At 38.3% G+C, this 25,440-nt stretch overlaps 1 protein-coding gene and 1 gene segment (V, D, J or C); one reads left to right on the top strand and one right to left on the bottom strand.

Annotated features, from left to right (window-relative positions):
• The first annotated feature begins 1,656 nt into the window (after window positions 1-1,656).
• On the top strand, window positions 1,657-8,268 carry LOC118798764. The segment is given in 4 exon segments: window positions 1,657-1,739; window positions 1,831-2,170; window positions 7,363-7,397; window positions 7,785-8,268. Coding segments are annotated over 4 exon segments (738 nt in total).
• Window positions 8,269-11,070: 2,802 nt separating this feature from the next.
• Window positions 11,071-19,017, bottom strand: LOC118798735 (leukocyte elastase inhibitor-like). Of its 2 annotated transcripts, XM_036558259.1 has the most exons (8): window positions 18,859-19,017; window positions 17,878-18,057; window positions 15,827-15,943; window positions 15,183-15,323; window positions 14,719-14,836; window positions 13,358-13,500; window positions 12,117-12,284; window positions 11,071-11,983 (listed from the first exon to the last, which is right to left on the bottom strand). In XM_036558259.1, exons 2-8 carry the CDS (start codon window positions 18,043-18,045, stop codon window positions 11,576-11,578), a joined length of 1,263 nt encoding a protein of 420 aa, XP_036414152.1. In that variant the 5' UTR covers window positions 18,046-18,057; window positions 18,859-19,017; the 3' UTR covers window positions 11,071-11,575. The 2 variants fall into 2 exon arrangements, with proteins under 2 accessions (XP_036414152.1, XP_036414153.1); XM_036558260.1 differs by lacking the exon at window positions 15,827-15,943 and having other exon boundaries at window positions 11,576-11,983; window positions 18,859-19,010.
• Window positions 19,018-25,440: the final 6,423 nt, after the last annotated feature.

Below are 25,440 nucleotides of genomic sequence, written 5' to 3'. Positions count from 1 at the left end.
TTCGAGTGTGTCTATGGGAATTTGTGCCCATTCAGTCAAAAGAGCATTTGTGAGGTCAGGCACTGATGTCGAACCATTCCTAAAATAGTCAGATCTCTGTGAAAGGCCACTGAAGTTTCATCAATCTATGTCTTTATAAATCTCGCTTTGTGTACAGGAGCACAGTCATGCTGGAGCAAGTTAAAAGCACACAATTGTCTAAAATATCTTTGCATGCTACAGATTTAATATTACCCCTCACTGCAACTAAGGGCCTTTAGGGGCCATTATCCCTCCTCCACCAAACTTTACTGTTGAAACTCTTTCAGTGGGTGGCATTTTGGTAGATAGCATTCTTCTGGCATCAGCCAAGCCCTGTGCAAACACCATAGCCTGCAACACGGTGCTACATGAGTACTGGACTGTCTGGATGACCAAGAAGGAGGAAGGCAGCTGAGAAGAGTGCCATTGCTGTTGCTGTAGCACCAGACTTCCACCATTTCTCTCCATTCTGGCACACCAATGTAAAGGAGCTGCTGTCTGGCTGCCTACCAGGGAAAGGGAGCACAGTGCACCTGGAGCGGGGTACATCGAGTAGCCGCTGCACCAAGGACAACCCTTGATGGCTGGGGAGGGGGGCTGTGTGGCATTCTCCACAGGCCACACTGCCGCGAGGAGCTTTCGGGGTGTAGCCATGCAAAGTGTCTCTTAGGAGGTGCCACGTTAGAGGTGTCTACCCTCCTTGTATGTTGTCATCCTATGTTAAGCCCAACCTGTGTTACCTGTTGGACTAGTGCTGGACTGGGCATTTCTTGCTACCTGTTGAAGTGGCTGTTCAAAATAAAAGCTTTTTTTCTGTATAGCACAATGTTTTCCACGTCTTCTTCTTATGCTGACACTACAATATTATCAATAGTACTTGATCAAACTCTTTCCAGTGCAGTAGACAGCAATAACACTAAATTAAACCATTTGTTATTTAATTGTTGCCTGAAAGCACAAAGGCACACTGTGTTGATCAAGATACAAACATGAAGAACAGTCATGATGATGGCCTCTAGAGGGAGACACAGAATGATGACTGTTACAAGTATAACCCTGCCCTGTTCTGTTGGCCTCTTCCTCTTTTGACTAATACCAGGTTTACATTAATTTCACCTTCATACATATAATATAAACCTTCTTCTGTTACCAAGAAGTACATTTTCATAAATAAAAGATATAATGCTTCACAGAGGCGGAAGTATTTGTACAAGTTAACAGTCATTTCTGAAGCAATAATTTCATATACATGATAAAATAAGTACAACAATGGCCTCCCTAACCAGGAAAAGTATTTTCCTGGAGAACCTTAAAAAACAAAATGTCTGGCTTGTTTCTGATCATATGGGGGTCCTAAGCAACATCTTACATGGGGACCTATCTTCCATTCCAGCTTTTTAAAAGCTGCATATGTATAATTTCTGAATTGTAACATTTATGAAAAGATTAAATGAAAGGTAATGTGAACAACACAGTTTCTTAACCCACTTCCTACAGAAACAAATAGAAAGACTTTTTACCCACTAAGTATAAAATTCTCCCAAAAATCATTTCCATAAAGAGAGGACATTTTGCATAGATAGCACACGCATCAGTGCTCTGGGAGGGTTTATAGCCCTGGGAGTTGGATACTTGCAGCTGTTCTTCACAATAACAAAAAGCAGCAGCAATGATTATGATTGGAATCATCATCTTGACCGTTCTGAACTGCATCAAAGGTATTATTGCTGTAACAAGCCTCATGTGGTCTTGAAATAAATGACTACAAGACCTCCTTGATCAATCTCATCTTTCCATCTTCTTTTCCAGAATCCAGAGCAGAAGCTACCATCATTCAGGCTCCTTCTTTTGCACTTGTTGAGACAGGACAGACAGTGGTGTTGAGCTGTAAGACGAGTTCCCATATCGGACGCCTTTCAGACGGCGACTGCAAGTCATGCCTGGCATGGTACTATCAGAGAGATGGAAAAACACCTAAAGTTCTCATCCGCAGTATCACAACACTTCAGTCTGATACTCCATCTCGGTTTGTAGGCAGTGGAAGTGACTATGGAACTGAATTCACTCTGACCATCAGTGGAGTTCAAACTGAAGATGCAGGGGATTACTACTGTCAGAGTTACCACTGGATAAACAGCAAAGGAGTGTTCCACAGTGAGAAAGAGCTGTACAAAAACCCTAAACGTCTTTCACCACATGTGTAGCAAATGATATGCAGCACTCATCAGCCTAGATTAATATCTAGACAGTAAACAGTGCCCTCCAGAAGTACTGGAACGTTAAAACTGTTATTTTTGCCTCATTATTCAGTATATCCTGTGGTGGAAAAAGTAAGTTTTTTTTAACATATTTCCATGTATGTTTTTGATCTTTATCTTAACAAAATGATTGGATAAAGGCGATCATTTAACAAATGAAAAATTTGAGACCACTACACAAAACAGAATCTCTCTAGATCCATCAAGGTTGTAGATTCTTTCTTTTGGACTTGCATCTTCAGTTCAGCCCACCTTTTTTCACTGGAGGTCCATGTGAAAAGCTTGATTCTGTGCTCCTTTAAGCTTTTTGGCAGAAGCAATAAGATTTTCATGTAAAATCTCCTGGCACTTTATGGAGTTCATGATGCTGTGTATCTCATCAATGTTCCCAGAGCCTTTGGTGGGAAAAAAAGCCTGAATACATTGTAGATTTTCAACCATATTTCACATTTTAGATTATTTTTTTCTGTATAACTATCCTTGGGTGTTTTTTGTCAAAAAGTTCTATTTTTGTCTCATCTGGCCATAGACGCTAGTTCTAGTCAAAGTTCCAGTAGTGTCATGTTGAATCTCCAGTCGCTTACATTTGTGGTTAGCCGAAAGAAAAGGCTCCCTTCTGGCACACCTTTCAAATTGGTATTATCATGTAGCAAATACAACCCCATTTCCAAAAAGGTTGGGACGCTGTGCAGAATGTAAATAAAAATAGAATGCAATGATATGCAAATCATGAAAACCATATTTTAAAGGAAAATATTACAAAGACAACATATCAAATGTTGAAACTGAGAAATGTTATTGTTTTTTGAAAAATATAACCCCATTTCGAATTTAATGCCAACAACATGTTCCAAATATGTTGGGATGGGGGCATCTTTACCGCTGTATTTCATAACCTTTTTCATATTTCATTTCATAATGCACCAAATGTTTTCAGTGGTGGCTGCAAGCAGGCCAGTTTAGCACCCGGACTCTTTTAATATGGAGCAATGCTGTTGCAATACATGCAGAATCTGGTTTGTCATTGTCTTGCTGAAATAATCAAGGCCTTCCCTGAAAAAGACGTCGTCTGGAAGGCAGTAAATGTTGTCAAAACATATATATATCATTTAGCATTAATGGTGCCTTCACAGTTGTGCACATCACCCATACCATGTGCACTAATGTACCCCTAATACCATCACGAATACTGGCTTTTGAACTGTGCACTGATAACAAGCTGAGTCGAGTGCTGTCATAGTAATTTGTTCCTTCAGTGGTTCTAATGTCAAGCGCTACAAACCTTCACTCTGTAATATCACTACATTACAGAACAGTAATGCTAATTTCTGCTAGCATTCTATTGGATATGCAGTGTTAGGTTAGTGCCAAGCTAACAATGGTGCACATTGACTTTCCCACATTGGGTAAAACACTACTGACAGCAGCGCTAGTTTAAAATCTGACATTTGAAGCCTGTAATGTGCTTTATTGTGTATGTTTTAGTGTTTCAGGAAATTCTTCAGTAAATACTTCAACTTGAAGCCTCACTCTTAACACTGGAAGAGGCTTTAGTACAGTATGCTTTATTTTACTTAGAGAGGACAAATACAACTTATGAGCTCTTATAATTTGTTATAAACAGTACTTATAATGCATTATGTTAACAATTCTTAAGGCATAATAAGCATGGCTATAACATGTAATGCATTTTTATAAATATTTATAGCCATGTTTATGATGCCTTTTAATGCATTACAACATGTTATGAATGCTTATATAGATTTAAAGATTGCTTTATCGATGCTTACAAACATGACATTTTGTATAGATGCTTACAACATGAAAGTGTTACTGAATTTCAAATGTTGATTTGTCGGATCACAGGACACTTCTCCACTTTCCTTCAGTCCATTTTAAATGAGTTTAGGCCCAGAGAAGGTGGCAGCGTTTCTGGATCCTGTTTATATATGGTTTCTTCTTCTTTGAGTTTCAACTTGCATTTGTGGATGCAGCGACAAACTGTTTTCACAGACAGTGGTTTTCAGAAGTGTTTCTGAGCCCATGCAGTGATTTCCTCTACAGAAAGAGCATGGCCAGCCAGTACTGGTTTTTGGCCTTGTCCCTTGCATACAGAGATTTCTCCAGATTCTCTGAATTCTCTAATGTTATTATGTACCGTAGATGATGAAAAGCAAAAGTTCTTTGCTGTTTTACGTTGTGAAACGTTATTCTTGAATTGTTGCACTATTTGCTTGTGCAATATTTCACAGAGTGATGAGCCCCTCCTTGTCTTTACTTCTGAAAGACTCAGCCTCTCTGGGATGCTCTTTTTGTACCCAGTCATGTTACTGACCTGTTGCCCATTAACCACCAGGTGTTTTTTTAGCATTACACAACTTTACCAGCCTTTTGTTGCCCCTGTCCCAACTTTTTTTGGAACGTGTTGCTGGCATCAAATTCACGATGGGCGTATATTTTTCAAAAAACAATAACATTTCTCAGTTTCAACATCTGATTGTTGTCTTTGTACTATTTTCAATTGAATACAGGGATTTGCACATCACTGCATTTTGTTTTTATTTACATTTTTTGCAGTGTTCCAACTTTTATGGAAATGGGGTTGTAAATGCATGACAAAACTAAATAGCCTGTTGTTAATGCTCTTAATTTAAAAGTGTTAGGATCAAAATACATGACTGGAGGGCGCTTCAGAAACACAAGAAATGACTGCCACTGAATGTCATTCTGCACACTTTATGAAAAACAGTTGAACTTTGCATTAGCAGTGCATGGTTCAGTGCACAGAGAGTATTTACAGCCCTGTGAGCTTAAAACTTCATGAACAAGAGGTGATCTTCACAATAACAGATCCACCAAAATGAATTTCATCATCATCCTTATCTGGACGTTGATTAATTGCATCCAAGGTATGTAAAGAATTTAGAACTTAAAGATCATTGTACAAAGAATATTTATAAAACTCTACATGTAACATTAGAACTATGTATTCTGTAAAGAAGCGTAATCATGTTTTCAAATCTAAATCTCTTTTAGGTTCCACAGGAGAGGTGACTGTGAAACAAACTCCTTCAGTGGCATCTGTTTCCTCAGGAGAAAATGTTAATATAGTCTGCTCTTTCAGTTACTATACAACTGGTTGCAGCCCTGACTGTCTGTCTTGGTACCTACAAAAGCCTGGAGAAGCTCCTAAGCTCCTTATATACAGTGTAAGCACAGTCCAGTCTGGGACTCCATCTCGATTCAGCGGCAGAGGTTCTGGGAGAGAGTTCACTCTGACCATCACTGGAGTCCAGGCTGAAGATGCGGGTGACTACTACTGTATACTAACAAGCAGTGGTCCAGTGTTCACAAAGTAATAAAAAGCTGTACAACAACCTCCCTCATACAGCACAACAAGTGCACTGGCGCATACACCAGCTGCTGAGGAGCGAGATGTGTTACACCACAGAGTAACACAGTGCTAGTAATTCAAGATTGAAACATTCTACAAAAGATAACATGCAAGTATAACATCACTGGCATTTTTGTCTCTGTATGCGTTTCTGAACTAGTGACAGTGTCTTCCAAACTAGTTATCTATCTAAATATGTCATATATTAGCATTTAACAACGACCAGAGATGATTTCGAAACCTAAACTAAGAACATCAAATGAAAACTCTAAACCTCCAACTTGCTTATGTTGAAACAATGACATAAGACAAATGTATTGGGCTCCAGTCCTTGCAGGCCAAAACACTGCAGACTTCAGCACAGTCCCTCATCAAACATACCTGATTCAGCTCATTAGCAAGGCCTTCATGAACACAGAGCTTTAGATGAGAGTAAACGCAAATTTATGCAGCACTTTTGCCTGGAAGGTCCCCAGTTTGACATGCCCAACATAAGATAATAGGGTAACGGTGCATAACTCCAATCCTACCTAGAGATCCTACCACCCTGGCAGGTTTAGTTTCAGCACACAGCCTTAATTTTCTAATGCTGCTGATGGCCTAGATTAACTGACTGGGTGTTACATTAGAGTTAGAATTAGACACTGCAGGACGCAGATCTCTTCTGTTAGGGGATTGTTGGACGGATACCTCTGCTAGTTAATCAAAATACTAGACATGACGAAAGTTAATGGGCTCATGGCTAGTTTCAGTTTACATAACATAGTAATTTGTAGTTTCAGTTTAAGTCATTCACAAAATTATATGGCCTATAGTTGAGGAATCTGGAGTGAAATAATTTACTGTCCAAACAAAAGTTTAATTTTAGAAAATATTTTTTGCCAAATCCCCAAAATGAAATTAAAACAGATTTTGAATGTATTACAGATTTTTGTCGGATTTTTTTTATCAAATTTATATTAGACAAAGTGGTTGTGTAGACTACATATAAATGACAGGGTTACCAGCATTCACTATAGGTCCTGTCCTTGTTGGCCTGTTAGATAATTTTACTTCTGCACTTTGTGAATTAGGGTGTCTATGTTGTAGGTTTGCTATTCCTCTTGCAAAGTGCAATTGTTTTGACTGAATACCAGTGCGGTTTCATATCATTTATTATATTTTATACCATGGTCAAACTTACAAATTTTACAAACATTGTTTCCAGTTCATTCATAGAGACAGTTCATTTCAGTTATGGAATATTATGTTTTTTTGAACTCGTAAAAGAAGGACAGACTGATTGTTGGTTTTTAGTAAGGTTTTCATAAAGCGTCCCATAAACGATTCAACTTTATTTTTTATTAAGTAATCTACAAGAGTAATAGATTAACTCTACTACTGAGCACTTGCAGTAAAATCCATATTAATTTAGATAACATTTATTCTGTCTTAAAGGAAAATGGCTTCTGAAGACATCTTCTACCTTCTCAAATGGGCTTCATTTTACATTTAATATAAACTTTCCTTGTCCAAATCCCTCAGTAATTGTATGATTTATGAAGTAATATATTTATTTATTATTTTACTAATATGATTCCATTGTTGTGATGGGGGTGCTTTCCCGCAGCAGGTGGTCAGGATTTAGCCCCCCCTGTCTGTGCTAGAGGTTTTTGTACAGGCACTGATGGTGTTTGAATCGCTGTGGTACACTTTTGGTGGCGGAACGAGACTCGATGTTGGAAGTGAGTAAAATTCTCTCTCGCTCTTCTTAACAAATGTTTCTTTCATTTTTACTATTATTTCCTCAACTGCACAAGAAGCAGTTAACACATTCCATGCTCATGAAAATGTTTCTTAAGGCTTGTTCTTTCTCTTTTTTCCCCTTCTTTATCATTTCTATCGTCTAAAGTGTCGGTGAGCTTTCTGTCAAGAAATTATCATAAATAAATAATTACAGTATATATTTATCATTTAATACATTCTTACTGTTCCCAAAATATGTGAACCATTGAATACATCTTAAAACACTTCTTGATATTTAAATGTACACTGTGTGCATTGATTAAAAAAACATATTTTTTATATGCGAAGCGATTCCAGTGAACAACCTGCTGAACTCTCTTTCTCAGATACCACCCCTCCTAAACTCACAGTCCTGCCTCCCTCCAGTGAAGAGCTGACCAAGGAGCGCAGAGCTACGCTGATGTGCGTCGCCAACAAGGGCTTCCCTTCAGACTGGACCCTGAACTGGAAAGTAGATGGAAGAAGCAGAGCTCAGGAGGCCAGCCGTGGGGTCTTGCAGCAGGACGGCCTGTACAGCTGGAGCAGCACCCTGACTCTAACTCAGCAGGAGTGGGAAAGAGGGGTCTCAGTGCTGTGCGAGGCCACCCGCAGCGGTGGGTCTGCTGTCATAGAGGTCAGGGCAGAGCAATGTGTTGCATAGAGTGTTGTCCTTCACTTCTCTGGATACTGTTGTTTTGTGGTTTTGCTTAAACTTCAGTATTCAATCTAAACTGTTTTTCTTTTAGCAGTTGTTCACTTTGCTTTTAGCACAACTGTATTCAGGCTCTTCATTATGTAATGCTGCTTTTGATTTACTAGATATGAATAAAGTCTTTGATCCATAAATTTGCTTGATTTCTCCCCACATTGTCTTTTGAAATCCTTCTTATATGTGACATCAACTTCAGAATAAATGACAGTAAATGTGAAACAACATTCAGATAAACTCTGTTTTATAAATAGATGGCTGATCGCTGAGCCATGACCACACCTGCTGAGTTGCTGTAGTAGGTTTTGAAGAAATCCCAAGGGTGTACTAATAAAATGGCTATCCAGAGCACTGGAAGAATTCTCAGTAGTCACTGAGACAGTTCTAATAAGAATCACTTCATTTTAATGCTGCATTGGAAATGATCTCTTCATATATCCCAAACCTTCCCCAAAAGCACACACACTCTCACATATACATGAGAGGACACTGGGTCTCAGCTGGTTTTAAGGGCCTATATTTGAATTCACAATCCACATTCACCAGCTCAAATACCACCATGAACCGTGAAGGGTGGATTTAAGATAAATATAAACAAAAACTACGAAAAATGAATACTACATAACAAAATAAATATGCTGCGTTTCCCAAAATCATCTAAACAGCTATAGCGAGTGTTCAGTGTGATGCTTGAACTACCATTTAAGAATCATCTTTGTAATAAGATGCTTTTGGGAAACCCAGCCTTGGTTAATATACCCCCACCATCAACTTGAGTAGGCTATTAAGTGCCCCAATAAAAAAATAAAGAAATAAATACATAAATAACATTAAGTCAACATTCCCTTTAGGCATTCTATGTATTCAGTGACCCTTACATTTGCCATGCAATCCTATCTCTTCAGTCCAAGGAAGAAAGTGCCTTACACTAATTTGTCTTGTTGAAGATTTTTGTGGGGGACTGCTTTTCCAAATATCAATTAAAATCATCCTAATATGACTAAATATTAAATATTATACATTAAATAATATTGGTAAGTATTAATATTGATTTACAGGCTGTATAAAGCTGCTCAGTGTGTTCTGTTGAATACTCTGGGGAATGATGAACATCTGGTTATAGAGCTGCACTATTCTGGGCATAGCCAAACCAGGCCAATGCAAATGTGAGTTTCATACTTCACTCTTAAGTTTCAGTACCTGACTAACTGAAATACTGGTAGAGCTGAAGAGGTGGGGTGGATTTAGTTTTAGTTTTTTAATCTTAATTTTATGGTACATAGATTAAAGCTCACATAGATGCAAGTGTAAGACTAATTTTGAAAGAAATTTTCAAAACTGACGTTTAGTGGTGTTGAAATGTTAGTTACTGCTTAATAATATGGTTATTTCTTCTTCTTCAGGGCTCTGTAGTGGCAGGTGACAGAAATGCGAGCACAGGTATAGATTTTGTAAAAACAACATGAGGATCATAAAGGATTTATACAGAACCATAAACAATACATTCTTCATCAATCTGAAGAACCATTTTACCATACAAAGAATGATTTAAGCATGAAATGTTCCTATATAGAACTCATAGTTCTAAATGGCACCATTCCCTTTACTGAAGAACCCCCGATGAACCTTCTTTTTAACAGTGCAGCATTTGTCTGGTCTTCCTATGCTAATAAGGCTGATTCCAGTGGTGCTTGATTGGTCCTTGTTCTTCGTTCATTACTAATGCTGGCTGTGATTTTTTCTACTAAGTTTCTTTGTTAAGTAACCAGAATCTGAGGTGCGTTTGAGTGTTTTTGATACCTCTGCTGAAGATACCTGACAACTAGTAAAAAATGCTTTTATTTTGCATTCTTTTCGAATTTAATGCCAAGTTTTACAAATTATATTATCATAATAATGCAAATTATAAGTCTTTTGAATATTTGTATGTATTACAGAATTTCCCAGCACAGATTTGCTAACTTTTGAATAGCGACCTAATTAGTCAACTAAAACCATTGTTTTTGAAGAACCAGTATTAAGATGTTCATGTCAGGTGTAGTACACATGAACATTCAAGTTTTGGCTCTGGGAAATACATTGAGTGATGCTGCCACCTACTGGACTTGAGGGGGTACCTACACTTATGTAGTTGTTTGTGCTGGAATAAGAATTAATCTGGCTCATGAAACATCTGTAGTCAACTGGTAGGGCCTAGTTCCTTTCAGCTGATTGGGTTCATACTGAAAACAAAACATACACTCATAAAAACATTCATAATGTGTTTTTAGCTGTCATAAAGTCTGACCATTGTATAAATTTGACTTTTGCTTTGATGGGAACTATGCAGACAGGGCAGGCTCATTTAAAATTAATTTTATTACTTCATCAATGTATTATTCTGCTATTATGTGATTGTTATGACCACTATGCCAATTATTCAAAAAGCACAGAAGACATACTTTAGTGTACGAGTATAATATTTATGCATATAATATTAATGCATGTAGCCATTCACACTCAGTAATGACTGTTCTGCTCACTTCAGCCTTATTAACATTAACAACAAAAAGCTGATGCATCTTATGATGAACAAGATGCAAGTTGGTGATGAACAGCAATCTGCTGTTGTACATTCAAGTGCTTGGACCCTGTGATTGGTTGTTACATATACTACCAATTGTAGCATACAGCATGGGATGTAGTTGAAAACACATAACGTTTCATGTTTTTTGAAATCATGCACACAAACTGACCATCTAAAAAGGGGCATCACCCTAATTTTCAGTCCAAAAAGTGTTTTACCAGGCCCAAAAAGTGGAGAACACTATATCGGAGAATGATCATTCCACAGCAATAAACAAGAATTTCTGCTTTTCTTCTGTTGTACATTTGACATCGAGATATTGTTTCCATTGTTTCAGAATTCAAAGAAATGACAAATATTTCATGTATTTTGTATTTTTTATTAGTCAAAAAGCTCAGTTAAACAGTGTTCTTTTTCATGGCATAATATAGTGACAACTGCACCACACTCGCTAACCACATAAGGCGTTTCTTCTTAAAGCTATACATTAGCAGGATTAAGGCACAGGGATATATAAGGCGAGGCATATTGGTAAGACCAGGGATCGCTGGCTTAAAACATCTTAAGTGAACCTTTGCTTTAAGTTTTCTCTCTTTACCTTAATTGAGCTGTGTAAAAAACTTTAAGTGATTAAGCATTTAACATAAGAAAAAATACTTTCATGCAGTGGCCACAGCAGTTCATTAATAAAAACATATAAAAATGCTTTTAATTCTTGATCTTAACCATGTCTTCCTCAGCATAGTATTGTTTAACCACTTTATACACAGACTAATACATTTGTTTTCTAACCATTCCACTGCACGTGCTGACTTTTCCTGAAAATACCAGTAGCAAAACAAATGATTAATACATCAGGCAGTTTAAGGAGAACAGAACCGTCCACAGAACAGAATGCTTTGAGTTGCATTGTGTCTGATGAAAAAGAGGAATGGGTGGTCTGCAACAAAACTCTCTGGGAATGGCATGGCGCACCGCATCATCATGATGGCTGCAGTAGCTGCAGCTGCTTCTGTGCCTTCCTCATTCACCTCCACAAAAGACTTATGCACCACCTTGGACAGCACCAGATCATCGCATGGAGACATGCGTGAAAAATCACACTTGATTGGGTCGAAGGCATCCACCATGCCCATGCTGACAAGTAGCTCCTTCATGTCATAGGTCTCTTCGAGTTTGAACCGAGGCAAAGCAACCTGCACCTCCACATGGTCCATCATATTAGGCTGTGTCCACTCCTTGAAGGTCTCATAAGTGAGGTTTTTCTCGAGCTGAGAAAATAAAATTCCAAATGATTGTACATTTCAGTTTGAAGTCAATGTGAATGACACTGGTGTTGTCCACCAGTACGCCTTATATATTAATTACCCAGATTTACATGAATTCAGCCATTTTATACTTCACCTTCTCAAGCCCAGTGGTGTCATCCTTAATCTCTTTAGGTAGCATAATTAGCATGCTAAGTTCATTTCCCACATATGGCATTTCCAGAATCTGGCAATCCATGCTGGGGATATAGGCCAGGTGAAACTTTGCTTTCTGGTGCATCATCTGAACTGGCTTGGTGTCTTTCTGTATGGTAAAACATAAAAGTGCATTAATGTACCTTTCAAAATGTGGCTTTATTTTAAAAGCTTACTCAACCAGCTACGGCAAGGTGATCAGTTGCTAATACTGCAATAACGTATTTACAAACAGAAGAAATACTTTTGATTTTATCTGCATTATGGGGACATTGGTTTCCTCTGACCTCCACAGCTAAATTTGAATAAATTGAATACATTTGAATCATCAACCCTTGAAGTATCTACTGTGCTGTGGTTTCTTTGCCATTTTGCTTTGTGATATGATTATTATTTAGTTTTTCTTTGTAATGTCTTCTATTTGATGTGCAGTAAAATGACCTTGGGTTTAAGAAACTCAACACTTGAATGTGTATCACACTTACGTTAGACAAACTGCCCCTCAAGTTGATGGTGAGAAGAGAACAGTGAGCCAATCAAACTTTTCAATGGAGAACGTTTTTTGAGAAGCCTGAACTCAACTTACATAGCATTTATGACTAAATGTTTTGTCTTAATGCGGAACCATGGTGTAGTGCCTTTCTTTTTGGAAAGTGCAGCCTTTAGCATGCTAACTGATGTAGTTGTGTCAGCAGCAAAATAGTTACACTATGGCTTATACACAGATTTGTCCATCATTATTTTCAGGTTTGAAAAGGAAAATGCATCAGGTCACAATGATTTCTAAGTTAACACTTGAGATCACTCGATCACTTGTCCTTTCGAGGGCTCACATAAGACGCTTGACTTGAAGACCACCAAAACACACCCTTGTGTGTTCATTTATGGTATTTGGCAGACATTCTTATCCAAAGTGACTTACAATTTGATCATTTTACACAGGTAGGCGAAGGCAGTGTTAGGTGTCTTGCCCAATGACTCTTATTGGTATAGAGTAGGGTGCTTGCCCAGGTGGGGAAACAAACCCCAGTCTACAGTGTAGAAGGCAGAGGAGTTACCCACTACACTATACCAACTGCATTCAGCCAGCTGTGGTCACCACTTTCGGAGATAGATAATTTGTGAAAGATAGTTGAAGTTCATTAAGTGGGTGTTTTTTTGGAGTGTATGGCCCCCAGTTACCTTGTTCAGCTGAAAGTTAACCTCTACGGTCTTATTACTTTCAAACTTCCTATCCCAGTTGCCCTTAAAGTAGATGGCATTCACCAAGACAAGTCTGGTCAATTGGTCAACATCTCCTTCAGCCAGCAAGTCCTTGATCTTTTCTATATTTGACAAGAAATTTCAGAAGGTACTGTTAAAGGCACATGAAACATTTTAAGAGGAAATACATTTTGGATGTGCAACAAATAATAGCTCTTCTGACAGGGTATGGTCAATATTTTCTTACTTAATACAGGGACAATACAGTAAAACAGTACACAAAATTAATGTTCTTAAATCCTGAGGACCAGGTGGCTACACTTTCAATAACTAAAGCTGCGACAGGTTGTAGTCATGGAGTGTGATTACTTGTACACTAGCAATACAATCATTTTGTGATTTTGGCAGTTGAAAAGCTGTTATTGGATTCCAAGAGTTTGATAAAGGCACTTGGATTTCAGCTCAATAATCAGGTTATTTAGCAAATGCATACCTCTAATCTGGCTAACCTTTTGTTTTCTACAGCTGCACATGTGCAAACATAAGATAGAGAAGAGCTGCCACAGAAGCAGTAAACAAGCTTAGAGGGAAGAGAGCTTTAATATCAATCTGCAACCATAAAAAGTACCTGGGCCCCGATGACGGCTGAGAGAGCCAGCAAGAAGGTGGGGCCCGAACGCTGAGTGCAGACAAACCCCACAATTACAGTAAGGAGAGGATGAGATTGCCTCTGGTCCCACAGCAAGGCCACTTTACTATGCCACCTATTCAATCCTTGTGGCTGAGCCGTGGAACTGGGGGGCTCAGACAAGGGTAGCACAGGCTGTGCTACATTCCCTAATATCTGCCAGTAAATAGTGTAAATATGTCACATCACTCCCAACTGTAACTGTAGAGGTGCATACAGCATATATTTCTAAAGAAATCTTATTATAGACTCATGTAGAACCAGAGTTTCCCTATTATCTGATTGTTTAAGCACATGTAAACATGTTGTATGAATTAACGCCAAAATCTAATTCTTTGCAGCTTATGTATGGAGGGCTGGTGTCCAGCACAGTTTGGTGACTCTGTTCATCTCATCTGTTAATTGCTAGGTTTAGTAGAGGTGCTTGTGGATCAATGTGCCAGTAGATAGAATTTTTTGTGTAAAGTTTGAGCCATCTTACTGGTATCTAGCTTTGTGATTATGGGAATGTTGGACGAAGCGAAAAAAATGAGATAAGGTCTGAGGATTCTTTGTGACATATGCCTCCTCATGAATCTTCTTCTATAATTACAAAGAAAGAACAAAATATAAAATACATATAAAAAAAATCTTTTTTCAGAAGAGTACTTACTTTGTGTATGTTTCTCCACCCATGTATTAATATTTACACGAGCAGCCTCTGCATTTGATTTAAAGTCAACGGTCTCCAACTCAGCATGGTATTGCGTTTTTGTATCACCTAGAAATTTCTATAACAAAAGAACACAAGGCAATGACTGATCACTGGATTTGACTAATAACACCTATATAATAGCAGGCGTATCCTGTGAAACACATCTGTCTGAAAACACTTCTCTGCACTAACGACAATGGTATTAGAGGTTGTTTATGTAAGGGTGTGTCATCAGTGGCTGGCCCCTCAGCAGTAATCCAATGTTTGCCATGCAGAGAACTGTGTACATGCGTTGTAGCATGCTTGGTTTTACCATGTGTTAGTCTTTAGCCAGTACTTGCATAGCTTGAACCTTGCATAGCTTGTCTAGAGAGTGATTCACACTGACTGAAACAAGCACTCCTTATAAAGAAACATCTTACCTCCACAAATCGGTAGGTCTTCTCTCCATAAAGCCGATTGGCCAGGCTGAGGGCGTATGGAGCTCCTGGTTTGTTCAGTTCGGTTATGAGCTTGTTGAAGCCAATGTGGATGTCATCCTTGGCTTTGCTGAAGTGTAAAGTCTAGGGGGTAATGGATACATTTTAAAAGTAAGTGAATGCATGTAAATAAATGGACATAATGTTAGTTATAAAGGCAGAAGACGTTGAGGAATGAAAGACAAGTGTTACTCCCTTATTATTAACCTCAGGAAATGGAAAAAAGGAGGTATACAAAAATCAGCCAGTGCAATGATGGACCTCGCAGGGTTAATGTTTAGCTAGCCTAATATCTTTTACTTTTATCAACCCCCAGACCTGTAAAATGCAAAATACATGCTTATAATACAGTATGGATAATTGTAAATGCAAAAATACATCCTTGTCATACTCTATATCCTTGTTAAATATGTAAGCTATGAGCAAACCTGAAAGAAAATGGAAGCAAACACTGAAAATCCCAGTTATCCACCACCAAAAAAAACCTATGCATGCCATTAAGTACTGTTATCACCAATGTTATTGCTGTAATAAATCCCTTTCACCATGGGCGTTAGTGTCTCCTCTGAATATTCATATCCAGCTACATTTTTTTGTAGAGCCTCTGGCAATTGGGATTTCTGGACCATCTGGCCTTTCTGAGCCTGCTGAACAGTTGCTGCTTGGGCACGTTTAGCTTTCACTGGTTTGTTGAAGCATAAGACCTATAGCACAATATTGAGTAACAATTGGGAATCAATTATTTCCACTTCCACAGTTCACATTACATATTAGTCACACAGGCACATATTGTCTTCCAGGTCAGTATTACAAATAAAAACACAGAGAAATGACATATGATAGAACTTTTCCATTACATACACAAACAAAGCCTGGAGTTTTATAAACCTGCATTCCACTGCACATTTAAAAATGACAGACTAGAAGACTGATCAAACAGGAATTAAGCAGGTCACACCCTGCTTTGCACTACCTTTTATGATGACCTGTGGTTTACCTACATGAGAACAGTTTTACAACATGTGAATAGAACTGACTAAGCAAGCACAAAAAGGGCTTGGCTCTTTTGAAGAAACATATTAAATAAGCCAAGTTAAAATACTGCATCTTGTATTTGTTGAGTACAATACAACTTCTGCATTATGGCTGAAACGCCTGTATGCATCAGCTGTGATTCATATTTGCCATTTCCAGAAATGAGACTGAGGCTCTATCCACCTTGGGTTTAATTTATGAACTTTCAATAAACTATTAATTCATTTAAAAATTGTCTGTAAAAAAAATGTAATATGCAAGTTTCCATTGTCTTGTAATGTTAATGCTGTCAGTACTGCAGCTATCACCAACGATTTTGCCAGTGCAATTTGAGGTTAAATAAAATAAACACCTCTGTACTGAAGAACTCGGAGTCAATGTACACATGGCTAGTTTCTTAAAGAAATGTTCTTCACCTCACCCGAGTGCAATAGTTATGATCTGACCAAAGCTTGCCAACTCAAACCCGTGGTAACAAACTAAACTGTCAGTGACTAATCCTGAGGAGATAGATAAGATGTTTTATGGTTGACAGAGATATGCATGTTACATAGGTGAAGTTGCTATAGGAACATAACATAGCTAGAAGTAAATGACTGAACGACTGTATGCCCACATCTACGGCATGCTGTACATGTATCAAAGGTCAGATTCCTTTTGGGCTGTGTGCTGTCTAAGCACTAAGCATTTTGTAACCATGTCAACTTTATCACTTTCAGCTGAAGACAGTGTGATGAAAGAGTTGAGACAACCAAGGTTTGCCCAAATGGGTGTATCTAAGGTTGAGTCATCATAAGGCTTCTGGAGAGTAAAACGAGATACACTCCTTAAATGTGCCAAAAAGGGGTCTTTGTGGCGATGCTGTTGAAAAAACAATTCTGATTCCTAAAAGATCCCTTCAACTAATAGTTATTTAAAGATCATTTTTATAAATGAAGTATGTGTGTGAATGTAAGGAGATTTTTAAAAGCTTAAAAGAACCATCATGAAATGTTAAGGTTCTGCATTAAAAAAAAAAAATTCTAGAACAGTACATCCAAGAACCACTGAGAAACTTATTTTTAAGAGTATCAATTTATGCTGCAAAGCTCAATCATTGAACTACCCTAAATCTGTTCTTAGATCCCAACTAACACAAATTGCTGTTGTTGGGGAAAAAAAACCTACTCATTTTCATCAAGTCATTTTGAGATGTTTGGTTTGGTCCGCTCTTCATGAAATTTACCCCCAACGCAACAGTTTCTAATTATGCCAAAACCTGAAAAAAAAACAACAAAAATGGAGATACGATGTTTTCTTCCCACAGCAGCGAAATGTTCTAGTGAACTAGAGTCATTCCAAAAGTGCTGCACATGGTTTGAGGAGGACTGAACATCAAAACCAGCTTAGTGAAATCTACAGTATCTTGAACTGTAAAAAAAAATAAAAAATTAAGTCAGCTGAGTGTCAATGTGCATTAAAAAGAAAGGTGCTTGGTTATTTTTGTTTTAGATAAAGGCTTTCTTGATTTAAAAATCTAAGAGTAGGCTTTAAAATCTTTATCCCAGATGTGGAAAGTGATATCCATGCTTGTTAAACAAGAATTCAAAGCAAAAGTTCTAACCTCAGACATCTGAGCTTCAGTGTTGCCTGCAGCTCCTAGAGACACCATGGCCAGTGCAGAGGAGATGCTGAGAGGAGAGTAGAACACATTGCCTTTTTTGTTGCTTTCCCTGATCTTCTCGAACAGGTTAAAGGCGAAATTTGTGTTTGCCACTGACAAAGACTCCATTTTTTTCAAATTCTGAGGAAGAAACAGGAATTATTACATTAGAACATTGGGTCCAATATATCATATTAATATTGAACTGATAAAGAAAATGCAAAGAGAGTACAAAATCAAAACACTTTTGTCTTTGCTAATGAACATATTCTAATGATACTTTATGAGTCACTGTTTCCGACCCCTTTGGAAGAGGGGAAGCTACAAGGTACAGTATATAATATGCTGGAAACCTTGACAGACGAACGCACGATTCATAACAGAGTGCAAATTACTACACAGAGTAGAACTGAACATTTCATAACACGAAACGAGGTTCGAAACGAGAACTCAAATTTCTTCGGCACTCTCGGTTTACGCCCTCCACAGCCTAGTTAACCTAATTAACTAGGAAAAAACTCCACACCAGGCCCTACATGCTCACAAAATTCAGTCAGATGCTTCAGTCAGTACTTGCCTGGGCTAAAAAAAAAAAACGACAAACAAAAAGCACTGCACACAGAATCACGTCTGACTGACATGAGGACTCAGCTGACTGATACTTTCACTTCGATTATAATGCCTTAGCCGCGCGCGCTAGCTAGCGCGATGACGTTCAAATGCGAACTAAATGAAGTGCGTCTAACATTCACAGAAGCCATTTCCTAAAGTCTGTACACCGAAAGTGAACTGCAGAATTCGTTAGCTATAAATGCTGCTTATTTGCCCTGTAGCTCAATCGAGCACAGCCTACTTGAACTTTCCTATAAGACGTTACATGGAGACAAGTATTGGGCTCTTTTATAGCTACGTAACTCCAGGAAATAACCTCATGACACTCACCTCAGCGTGTGGTACTTCAGCACTGTAGCTTCGAGCTTAGCTAACGCAGTGTTCCAGTAAATATGGAGAGGAATACCTTGGCTATATAGTGTTGTGACAGAGGCGGAGCCATCACGAGGTTAAACTCTAGCCGTATCCCATCAGGCGACGTAAAAGCTGCCCTCTTCTCCGGTGTGGGGTGTGGCTGCGAACAGAGGAATGGCAGATGATCAGTATGGCGATGACTGGACAGAATGTAGGGGTGAACCAGAAGGCGAAATGCGCAGGAATGCCTCACTAGCAGCAGCATTGCTTCCCGCAGATAAAGACTTACCACACAAAGACAAATAGGCATCTCTTGATAACACGGACGAGAGTGGGACTACAAGTTATTGTGCTGTGCCTCATCTTCTGTGGGTGGTGGTAGGGTTGGCTGATTTGGCAACATTGCAACATCACAATACAGTTTCACGATACGCGATATGCATCACAACATTTCATTTTCTGAGCTTGGATAAGTTGGAACACATTAAAAAAAAGAACCAGTGGTGCCGTATTTAAAAAACAACAACAACAAAAAAAAATAGGTAAAACCAAGGGAGAAGTGGTAACGAACTTGGCAGATGACTCTTACCACAGTGAATGGACAAAATACAGCGGTGAACCACATTAATGCTTCGCAACCACCAGCACTACGACTTCCTTCAGATAGAATCTGCTACCACAGAGAGGCAAATGTATGAATATCACGATGACATGGTCAAAAGGTCATTAACAAAGCAGAATTGTGGTGTACACCATCATTTTCTACAGAGGTGTGTAGTTTATTCTGGTGTTTCAAGGGTTATTCATCTACACAAAGTGACTAAACTTCTGCCACATTCAAGTAACTGTTTTATGTTAGTTGCTGGTCTGTTTCCCCAAGGCCAAAGATCGTAATTACAACTAGAAATGTGTATTTCCTAAAGGAAATGCAGAATAGTTGCACAACAGTTACTCTGATATCCCAGGTGGTTGCGAAAGTGTTGCTAGGCAGTTGGTATCCCATGCCATTGCTTAATTACAGCTAGGCAGTTGCCATAGTGCACAGGGTGTATATTTAGTTTATCGTACTAAACAAGTTACCAAGTGTTAGCTGTGTTGTTGAAAATGAATGGGAGTCTATATGAGGAACGAGGGATGAAAAAAACGACACATAGAGCAGTGCAGGTCAGTATGGCTGTGGATTATAGCTTGGGGACCCGCCCTGAGTGAGTACATGCATTTTAGTGGCTGTTGGGCAAAGGAAATAGTAGGACTTAAATGAGGGTGAAAATGAATGGGACCCTATGGGAGGAATGTGGGATGAAAAAACGACACATAGAGGAGTGCGGATCAGTATGGCTGTGGATTAGGGCTTGAGGATCTGCACTGGGTCAGTACATGTACTTTGGTGGCTGTTGGGAAAAAGAAAACTTAGGGCTTTGTTGGGAGTGAAAATGAATGAGATTCTATGGGAGGAACAAGGGATAAAAAGACAACACATAGAGGAGTGCGGGTCAGTATGGCTGTGGATTAGAGCTTGAGGACCTGCCCTGAGTGAGGACATGTAGTTTGGTGACTGTCTGGCAAAGAAGTAATAGAGTTTGTGTGGTGGCAAAAATTAATGGGACTCTATGGGAGAAACAAAGGATGAAAAACAACGACAAACAGATGAGTGCGGGTCTGAACAACATTGAATTCATGCTTGGGGGCCTGCCCTGAGATAGTGTATGCGAAATGGTGTCTTTTTGTCAAGCAGAAGTACAGTAGATCGTCATGCAATTTTTCACCCCATTCATTTCTATGGGAAAAAATTCCACAAAATTCCATTGCTACATGGAATCCTCGCATCTGATCAAAAAGCTGTATACAAGCCCGAATTACACAATCAGACTGGACTGCTTTGCAATGAGCAACCATAATAAAGTGTGAACTTTGAGTGAAGCTCAAAATGTGATGTGTGAAAAGAATGTGAAAATGTGAAAAGAATAATATAAATATCCCCAAGTAATTTTACCGCACACAACAGGCCTTATCGTGTTTTAGGTGTGAAGGAGTAGGTGTGTCGTGAAATTTCATTAAATTCCTATGAGTAGTGTTGTCACGCTCTTCAAGAGAAAAGCAAAATGCAAATTAGGCAATACAGTGTCAATATTTTCCACTTGAGCAAGATCATAGATGACAGTGAGCTGGAAATTTTCTTTTAAATGAAATGTTGAGTCAAAATGACAGAAGGTAGGAGGTTCACAGAAAGATTCACGTTTGGTGATTCATCACTTTCACACAGGGTATCTCTCATTGTTCCAAATATGTGAGATTCTCAAAGCTCTTTCTACGTTATCACTATACATTTCATCTTGCCTTTACAGCTGTATTACAATATTTATGTTATTTCCTTGCATGCTAGACAAAGACAGGTGACAAATGAAAGGAAAACCCAACATAAAGTGGTACTTAGTACTAAGTGCCTTAGTAATGAGCCACCAGAACAGCATCACTGAAGCGTGGCATAGATTCTAAGTCCCTGGAACTCTACTAGAAGGAGGGTACACCGTTCTACGAAAAGATATTCCATCGTGCAGCACACTTGTCTGGAAGAAACTGCATACATTAATCAGGTCTTTTCCTTTGTCATCTGTCTGTTCATCTAATCTTAATGTTTAAATTTTCTACATTTTACATTGCAAGATTAGATTGAACAGGGTAATCAGAGCAGGTGAAAATCCACAACACATTCAACTTATAAGCTCATTATGCATACCATCCCAACATTAAAAAATAAACAAAGAAAGAAACTAGAACAGACATCAGCATGTTAAAATTCTGGAGATAATGATCTGGTAATGAACTGAGTACCCACCATTCATATACATTTGAGATGCGAAGATACTGTTGAAATTGTCTTCTTCCTTAGCTTAGGGGTTCTCAACCTTTTCCACTTCTTGGCCCACCTATTTATCAATAGTAAGGATGAAAAGGTCATTAACAAAGCAGAATTGTGGTGTACACCCTGGTTTGGGTGAAATACTTTGAAAAAGTAGTGATGGCTGAATACTGAATACATTGTCCTAAATGAATTCAATAACATATTTCGTTACAATACATGAAAATGATCTATATTCAGAATACATTTAGAATACATTAAAAAAAAAGCTCTAGTTTTTTTTTAGAAAAGTTTTGTTCATGTAATTCTTCTATTAATGTTTGATATAAAATACATTTATTTAAATGAATATCAAAATAAATACAAAATTCTAAGTGTGATTTTGCCTCTCATCGCTTGCTTCATTCCACTGCTGCTCCAATAATCCCACTGCCCTTTCATGACCTAAGCCAACAATACACCATATCCCAATAACAAAATCTGACAGACTTGACTTTAAAATGGGTAGCAATGTGATTTTCAGTTAATGATAGATGCATAACTTGCCAGAGTGCATGCACAAGTCCAGTGCAATACCAATTCTAAGCTTTTCACTCGTTAACGTGCACTACTGAGGAGACTGTTCAGTTCAGCCATTCCTGAAGAGTTTACTAAAATTCAGAATAACTGATTCATCACAGTGGTTTATCAGTCTACTCAGGCTTTAGCAGGATCTTTAGTGCTTGTAAAGAAGCCATTTTTGAGTTCTTCAGAGTACACTTTTATATGCTGTGTGCTGTTTTTAAAATAGTTACTGATGGGCCCAAAGTTTTATTACAATTTCTATAGCCTTAGAAAAGCTCCATTAGTTTGCATCTGTCGTTACTGAATAATAAGCCTTTGTTTGAAACAAACCTGGAATGTTAAGACAAAAAGTGACGTTGCTTTGAAAGATGGTATAAATACTTTTAAATGTGTAAGTATTCTAAAAGTATTCTCCTAAAAATGTAAAAAGTAACTGTTCTCTGAATATTGCCTTTACAAATATAACTATGTATTTCAAATACTTCTGTTACATCCCAGCCCTGTGTACCACACAGTTTAAAAGTGATTACCTAGCTATGCCTTGCTCTCCTTTAAAGTGACCAAACCTCATTCATGTCACATTAAAGTTATATTCAATGTTAGCCGTTGGTCTGTTTTCCCAAGGCTGAAGGTCGTAATTACAAGAAGGTGTGAAGTCTGAACTCAGAAATCTGATCCTGCAGACACCTCACTGTATAAAACCAAGGAAAAATAGATTCCAAGTGTTAACAGCAGCGTATGCTTACATATATCTGCATTTATACACTTGAACATGCCACTAAAACAGAAATCACAGGGTTGGGTTTTGGGTGTGAGGAAATAAAGCAAAGTAATGTTTCAATTGAGCAAGACCAGACTTGGCAGTGTGCTCGACAGTTTTTGAACTGTTTTAAAAAAATGTTGTATGCACCATTCACATGCATTTGAGATGTGAAGATATTGGTGAAGCTTACTTTTCCTTTGGCTCAGTGGTTCTTAACATGTTCCACCTCACGGCCCAGCTATTTTTCACTAAAAAGCATCAAAGCCCACAGGAGAACAAAATGCAACTAAATTGAAACATTTTCATCACAGCTATGTTTATGTGCTTACCTCCACAATTTGTGTACCACTCATCATCTAAGCTGCTTATCCTCTTGGGTCGCAAGGGGTGGTGGAAAATCCCAGTGCTCATTGGGCAGGAGGCAAAAAAAAAATACCCTGGACAGGTCGCCAGTCCATCACAGGGCAGACACACAGACATACATAGTCACACACACACATACCTAGGGTAACACTCCAACTGGCCAGACTGCACATCTTTGGACAGTGCGAGGAAACTGGAGACACCTAGAGGAAACCTACAGGTATGGGGAGAACATGCAAACTCCACACAGAAAGAACCCTGGTTGCCCGGCCAGGGAATCAAACCCAGGCCCTTCTTGGTTCTACCCACTGTACCACCACGATTTGTCTACCAGTAAACATAAAATTGTAACAGATTAGACTAATGTAAGCATATTTTTTGCCAGAAATCAGGCAGGAAAGTGACAAAATAAGTGGAATGTTTCAACACCACAATTTTGACACCAGGTGCTTGTAAGTGGACAACTATAAATTTTGGCGAGTGCATTTTGTTTTCTAAAGACAAAAATTTATCAAGCTGCCTTTGTGCTTTGTTGTTTAGCTTGCATTAATATTATTTACCATTTAAAAGCACCTTTTTAATTTGTTGTCAATTAGTTTTTCACTGATTTTTATGCCAGTGCCATCACTGTTGGCCCACTATTGACAACTGGCCCCTCTCAGAATTGGACCGTGGACCACCAAGGGGGACTTTGAGGGCCAGTGGCTGAGAAACCCAAATGCTTTGAATGAAGCATGCCATAGGCATATTATATATATATATATATATATATATATATATATATATATATATATATATATATATATATATAAATAAATAATTCTACATTAAGAAGAAACTGTTACTAATCACAGAGGAAACACTGAGTTTCAAAAATGTCCCTTTTCTTTATTAAAAAGCCATTATTAAATCTATGTCAATCACCAAAAACCACATACAAAATGTATATGTGAAACATATGTACCCTTTTCTGCCACCTAGGGTATACTCATATGGCCCCATACTACATTTTTGAGTCAAACAGGGCAACAACCTGGGGTTTTAAATTTATTGCTGTTAAATTCCAGGGAACAGTTTGCATAAAACCCAAAGTTTATGCAAATATTGAAATATTTTGTAATCTTTTTGATACATAATAACATTTAGGTATCAAAGGTAACAGTAAACATACAACTAAAGATAACAGTGTATCATCTTATGATACAGCACAGCATTTTTCAAACTGCAAGTTTAACAAGTATGAGTGGCAGGTTCTTAGGTTTTTATGTACATCATTCTCACATTAAGTTTCTCCATTCATTACCTCTTTCTCAAGCAGTCTGTGCATTTTCCCCAAGTTACTGGTTGCAACAGGTTTCCTCAGCAGTTTAGAAAATGGTGGTGGTGGTTGGGGGGATTTGACTATACTGAGACACAGCCTTATTGCTGCACAAAACAGAGCCATACTGTTGGGCGTATGCTTTAGTTCTTACAAAGTACTCCACCAAAACTACTGCATGTTAGACTAAAATGAACAACTGACTGACAGTAAGTGAAGTTTTCAGAATGGTTAGCTTTTTTGAGCTGTTTTCACAGATTTGTTGGAGGAAAAAAAAACAATGAAAAACATCAGGCTGAATGGCTGCAGTTACAGAATGTAAGGCAGGAGTGAAGCTTCATCCACTTTGGCTGCCTGAGCATAATCAAATACTAAACAGAATGTTTTTTTATCTTCATGTTTAGGAAATGACCCTTTCCACAGATAGTAAAACGGAACAATATGGTAGGACATTTTATCCATTTTAACAGACTCCAGCACTGTTTGCTGATGTTCGCACTGTTTAAATAGCTGAAGCAGGCGTGGGTGGGGGGTGGAGTCACTAAACTGTGCAGGAATCCTGCCTTTCAGGACTGAAGTTCCCCACCCATAGAAGAACGCAGCTTTACTTGGCACCACCTTGTGGCAGCTCTATGCTATGAATTATATTCACAGCAATACTGGAGAAAAATGGTACAAAAGGACAATGGA

Source organism: Colossoma macropomum, unplaced genomic scaffold (genome assembly GCF_904425465.1).
Source record: "Colossoma macropomum unplaced genomic scaffold, Colossoma_macropomum, whole genome shotgun sequence".
Lineage (NCBI taxonomy): Eukaryota > Metazoa > Chordata > Actinopteri > Characiformes > Serrasalmidae > Colossoma > Colossoma macropomum.
This window is presented reverse-complemented; position numbering and strand designations above follow the sequence as displayed.

Excerpts from the sequence above, each read along its gene's own strand:
- LOC118798735 (XM_036558259.1), bottom strand. The coding sequence starts at position 18,045 with ATGGAGTCTTTGTCAGTGGCAAACACAAATTTCGCCTTTAACCTGTTC. Across the intron at positions 15,324-15,826 it reads CAGAGGCTCTACAAAAAAAT|ACTTTACACTTCAGCAAAGC; the intron begins GTAGCTGGATAT and ends ATTACCCCCTAG. Across the intron at positions 13,501-14,718 it reads GGTGGAGAAACATACACAAA|AAAAGATCAAGGACTTGCTG; the intron begins GTAAGTACTCTT and ends TGTCAAATATAG.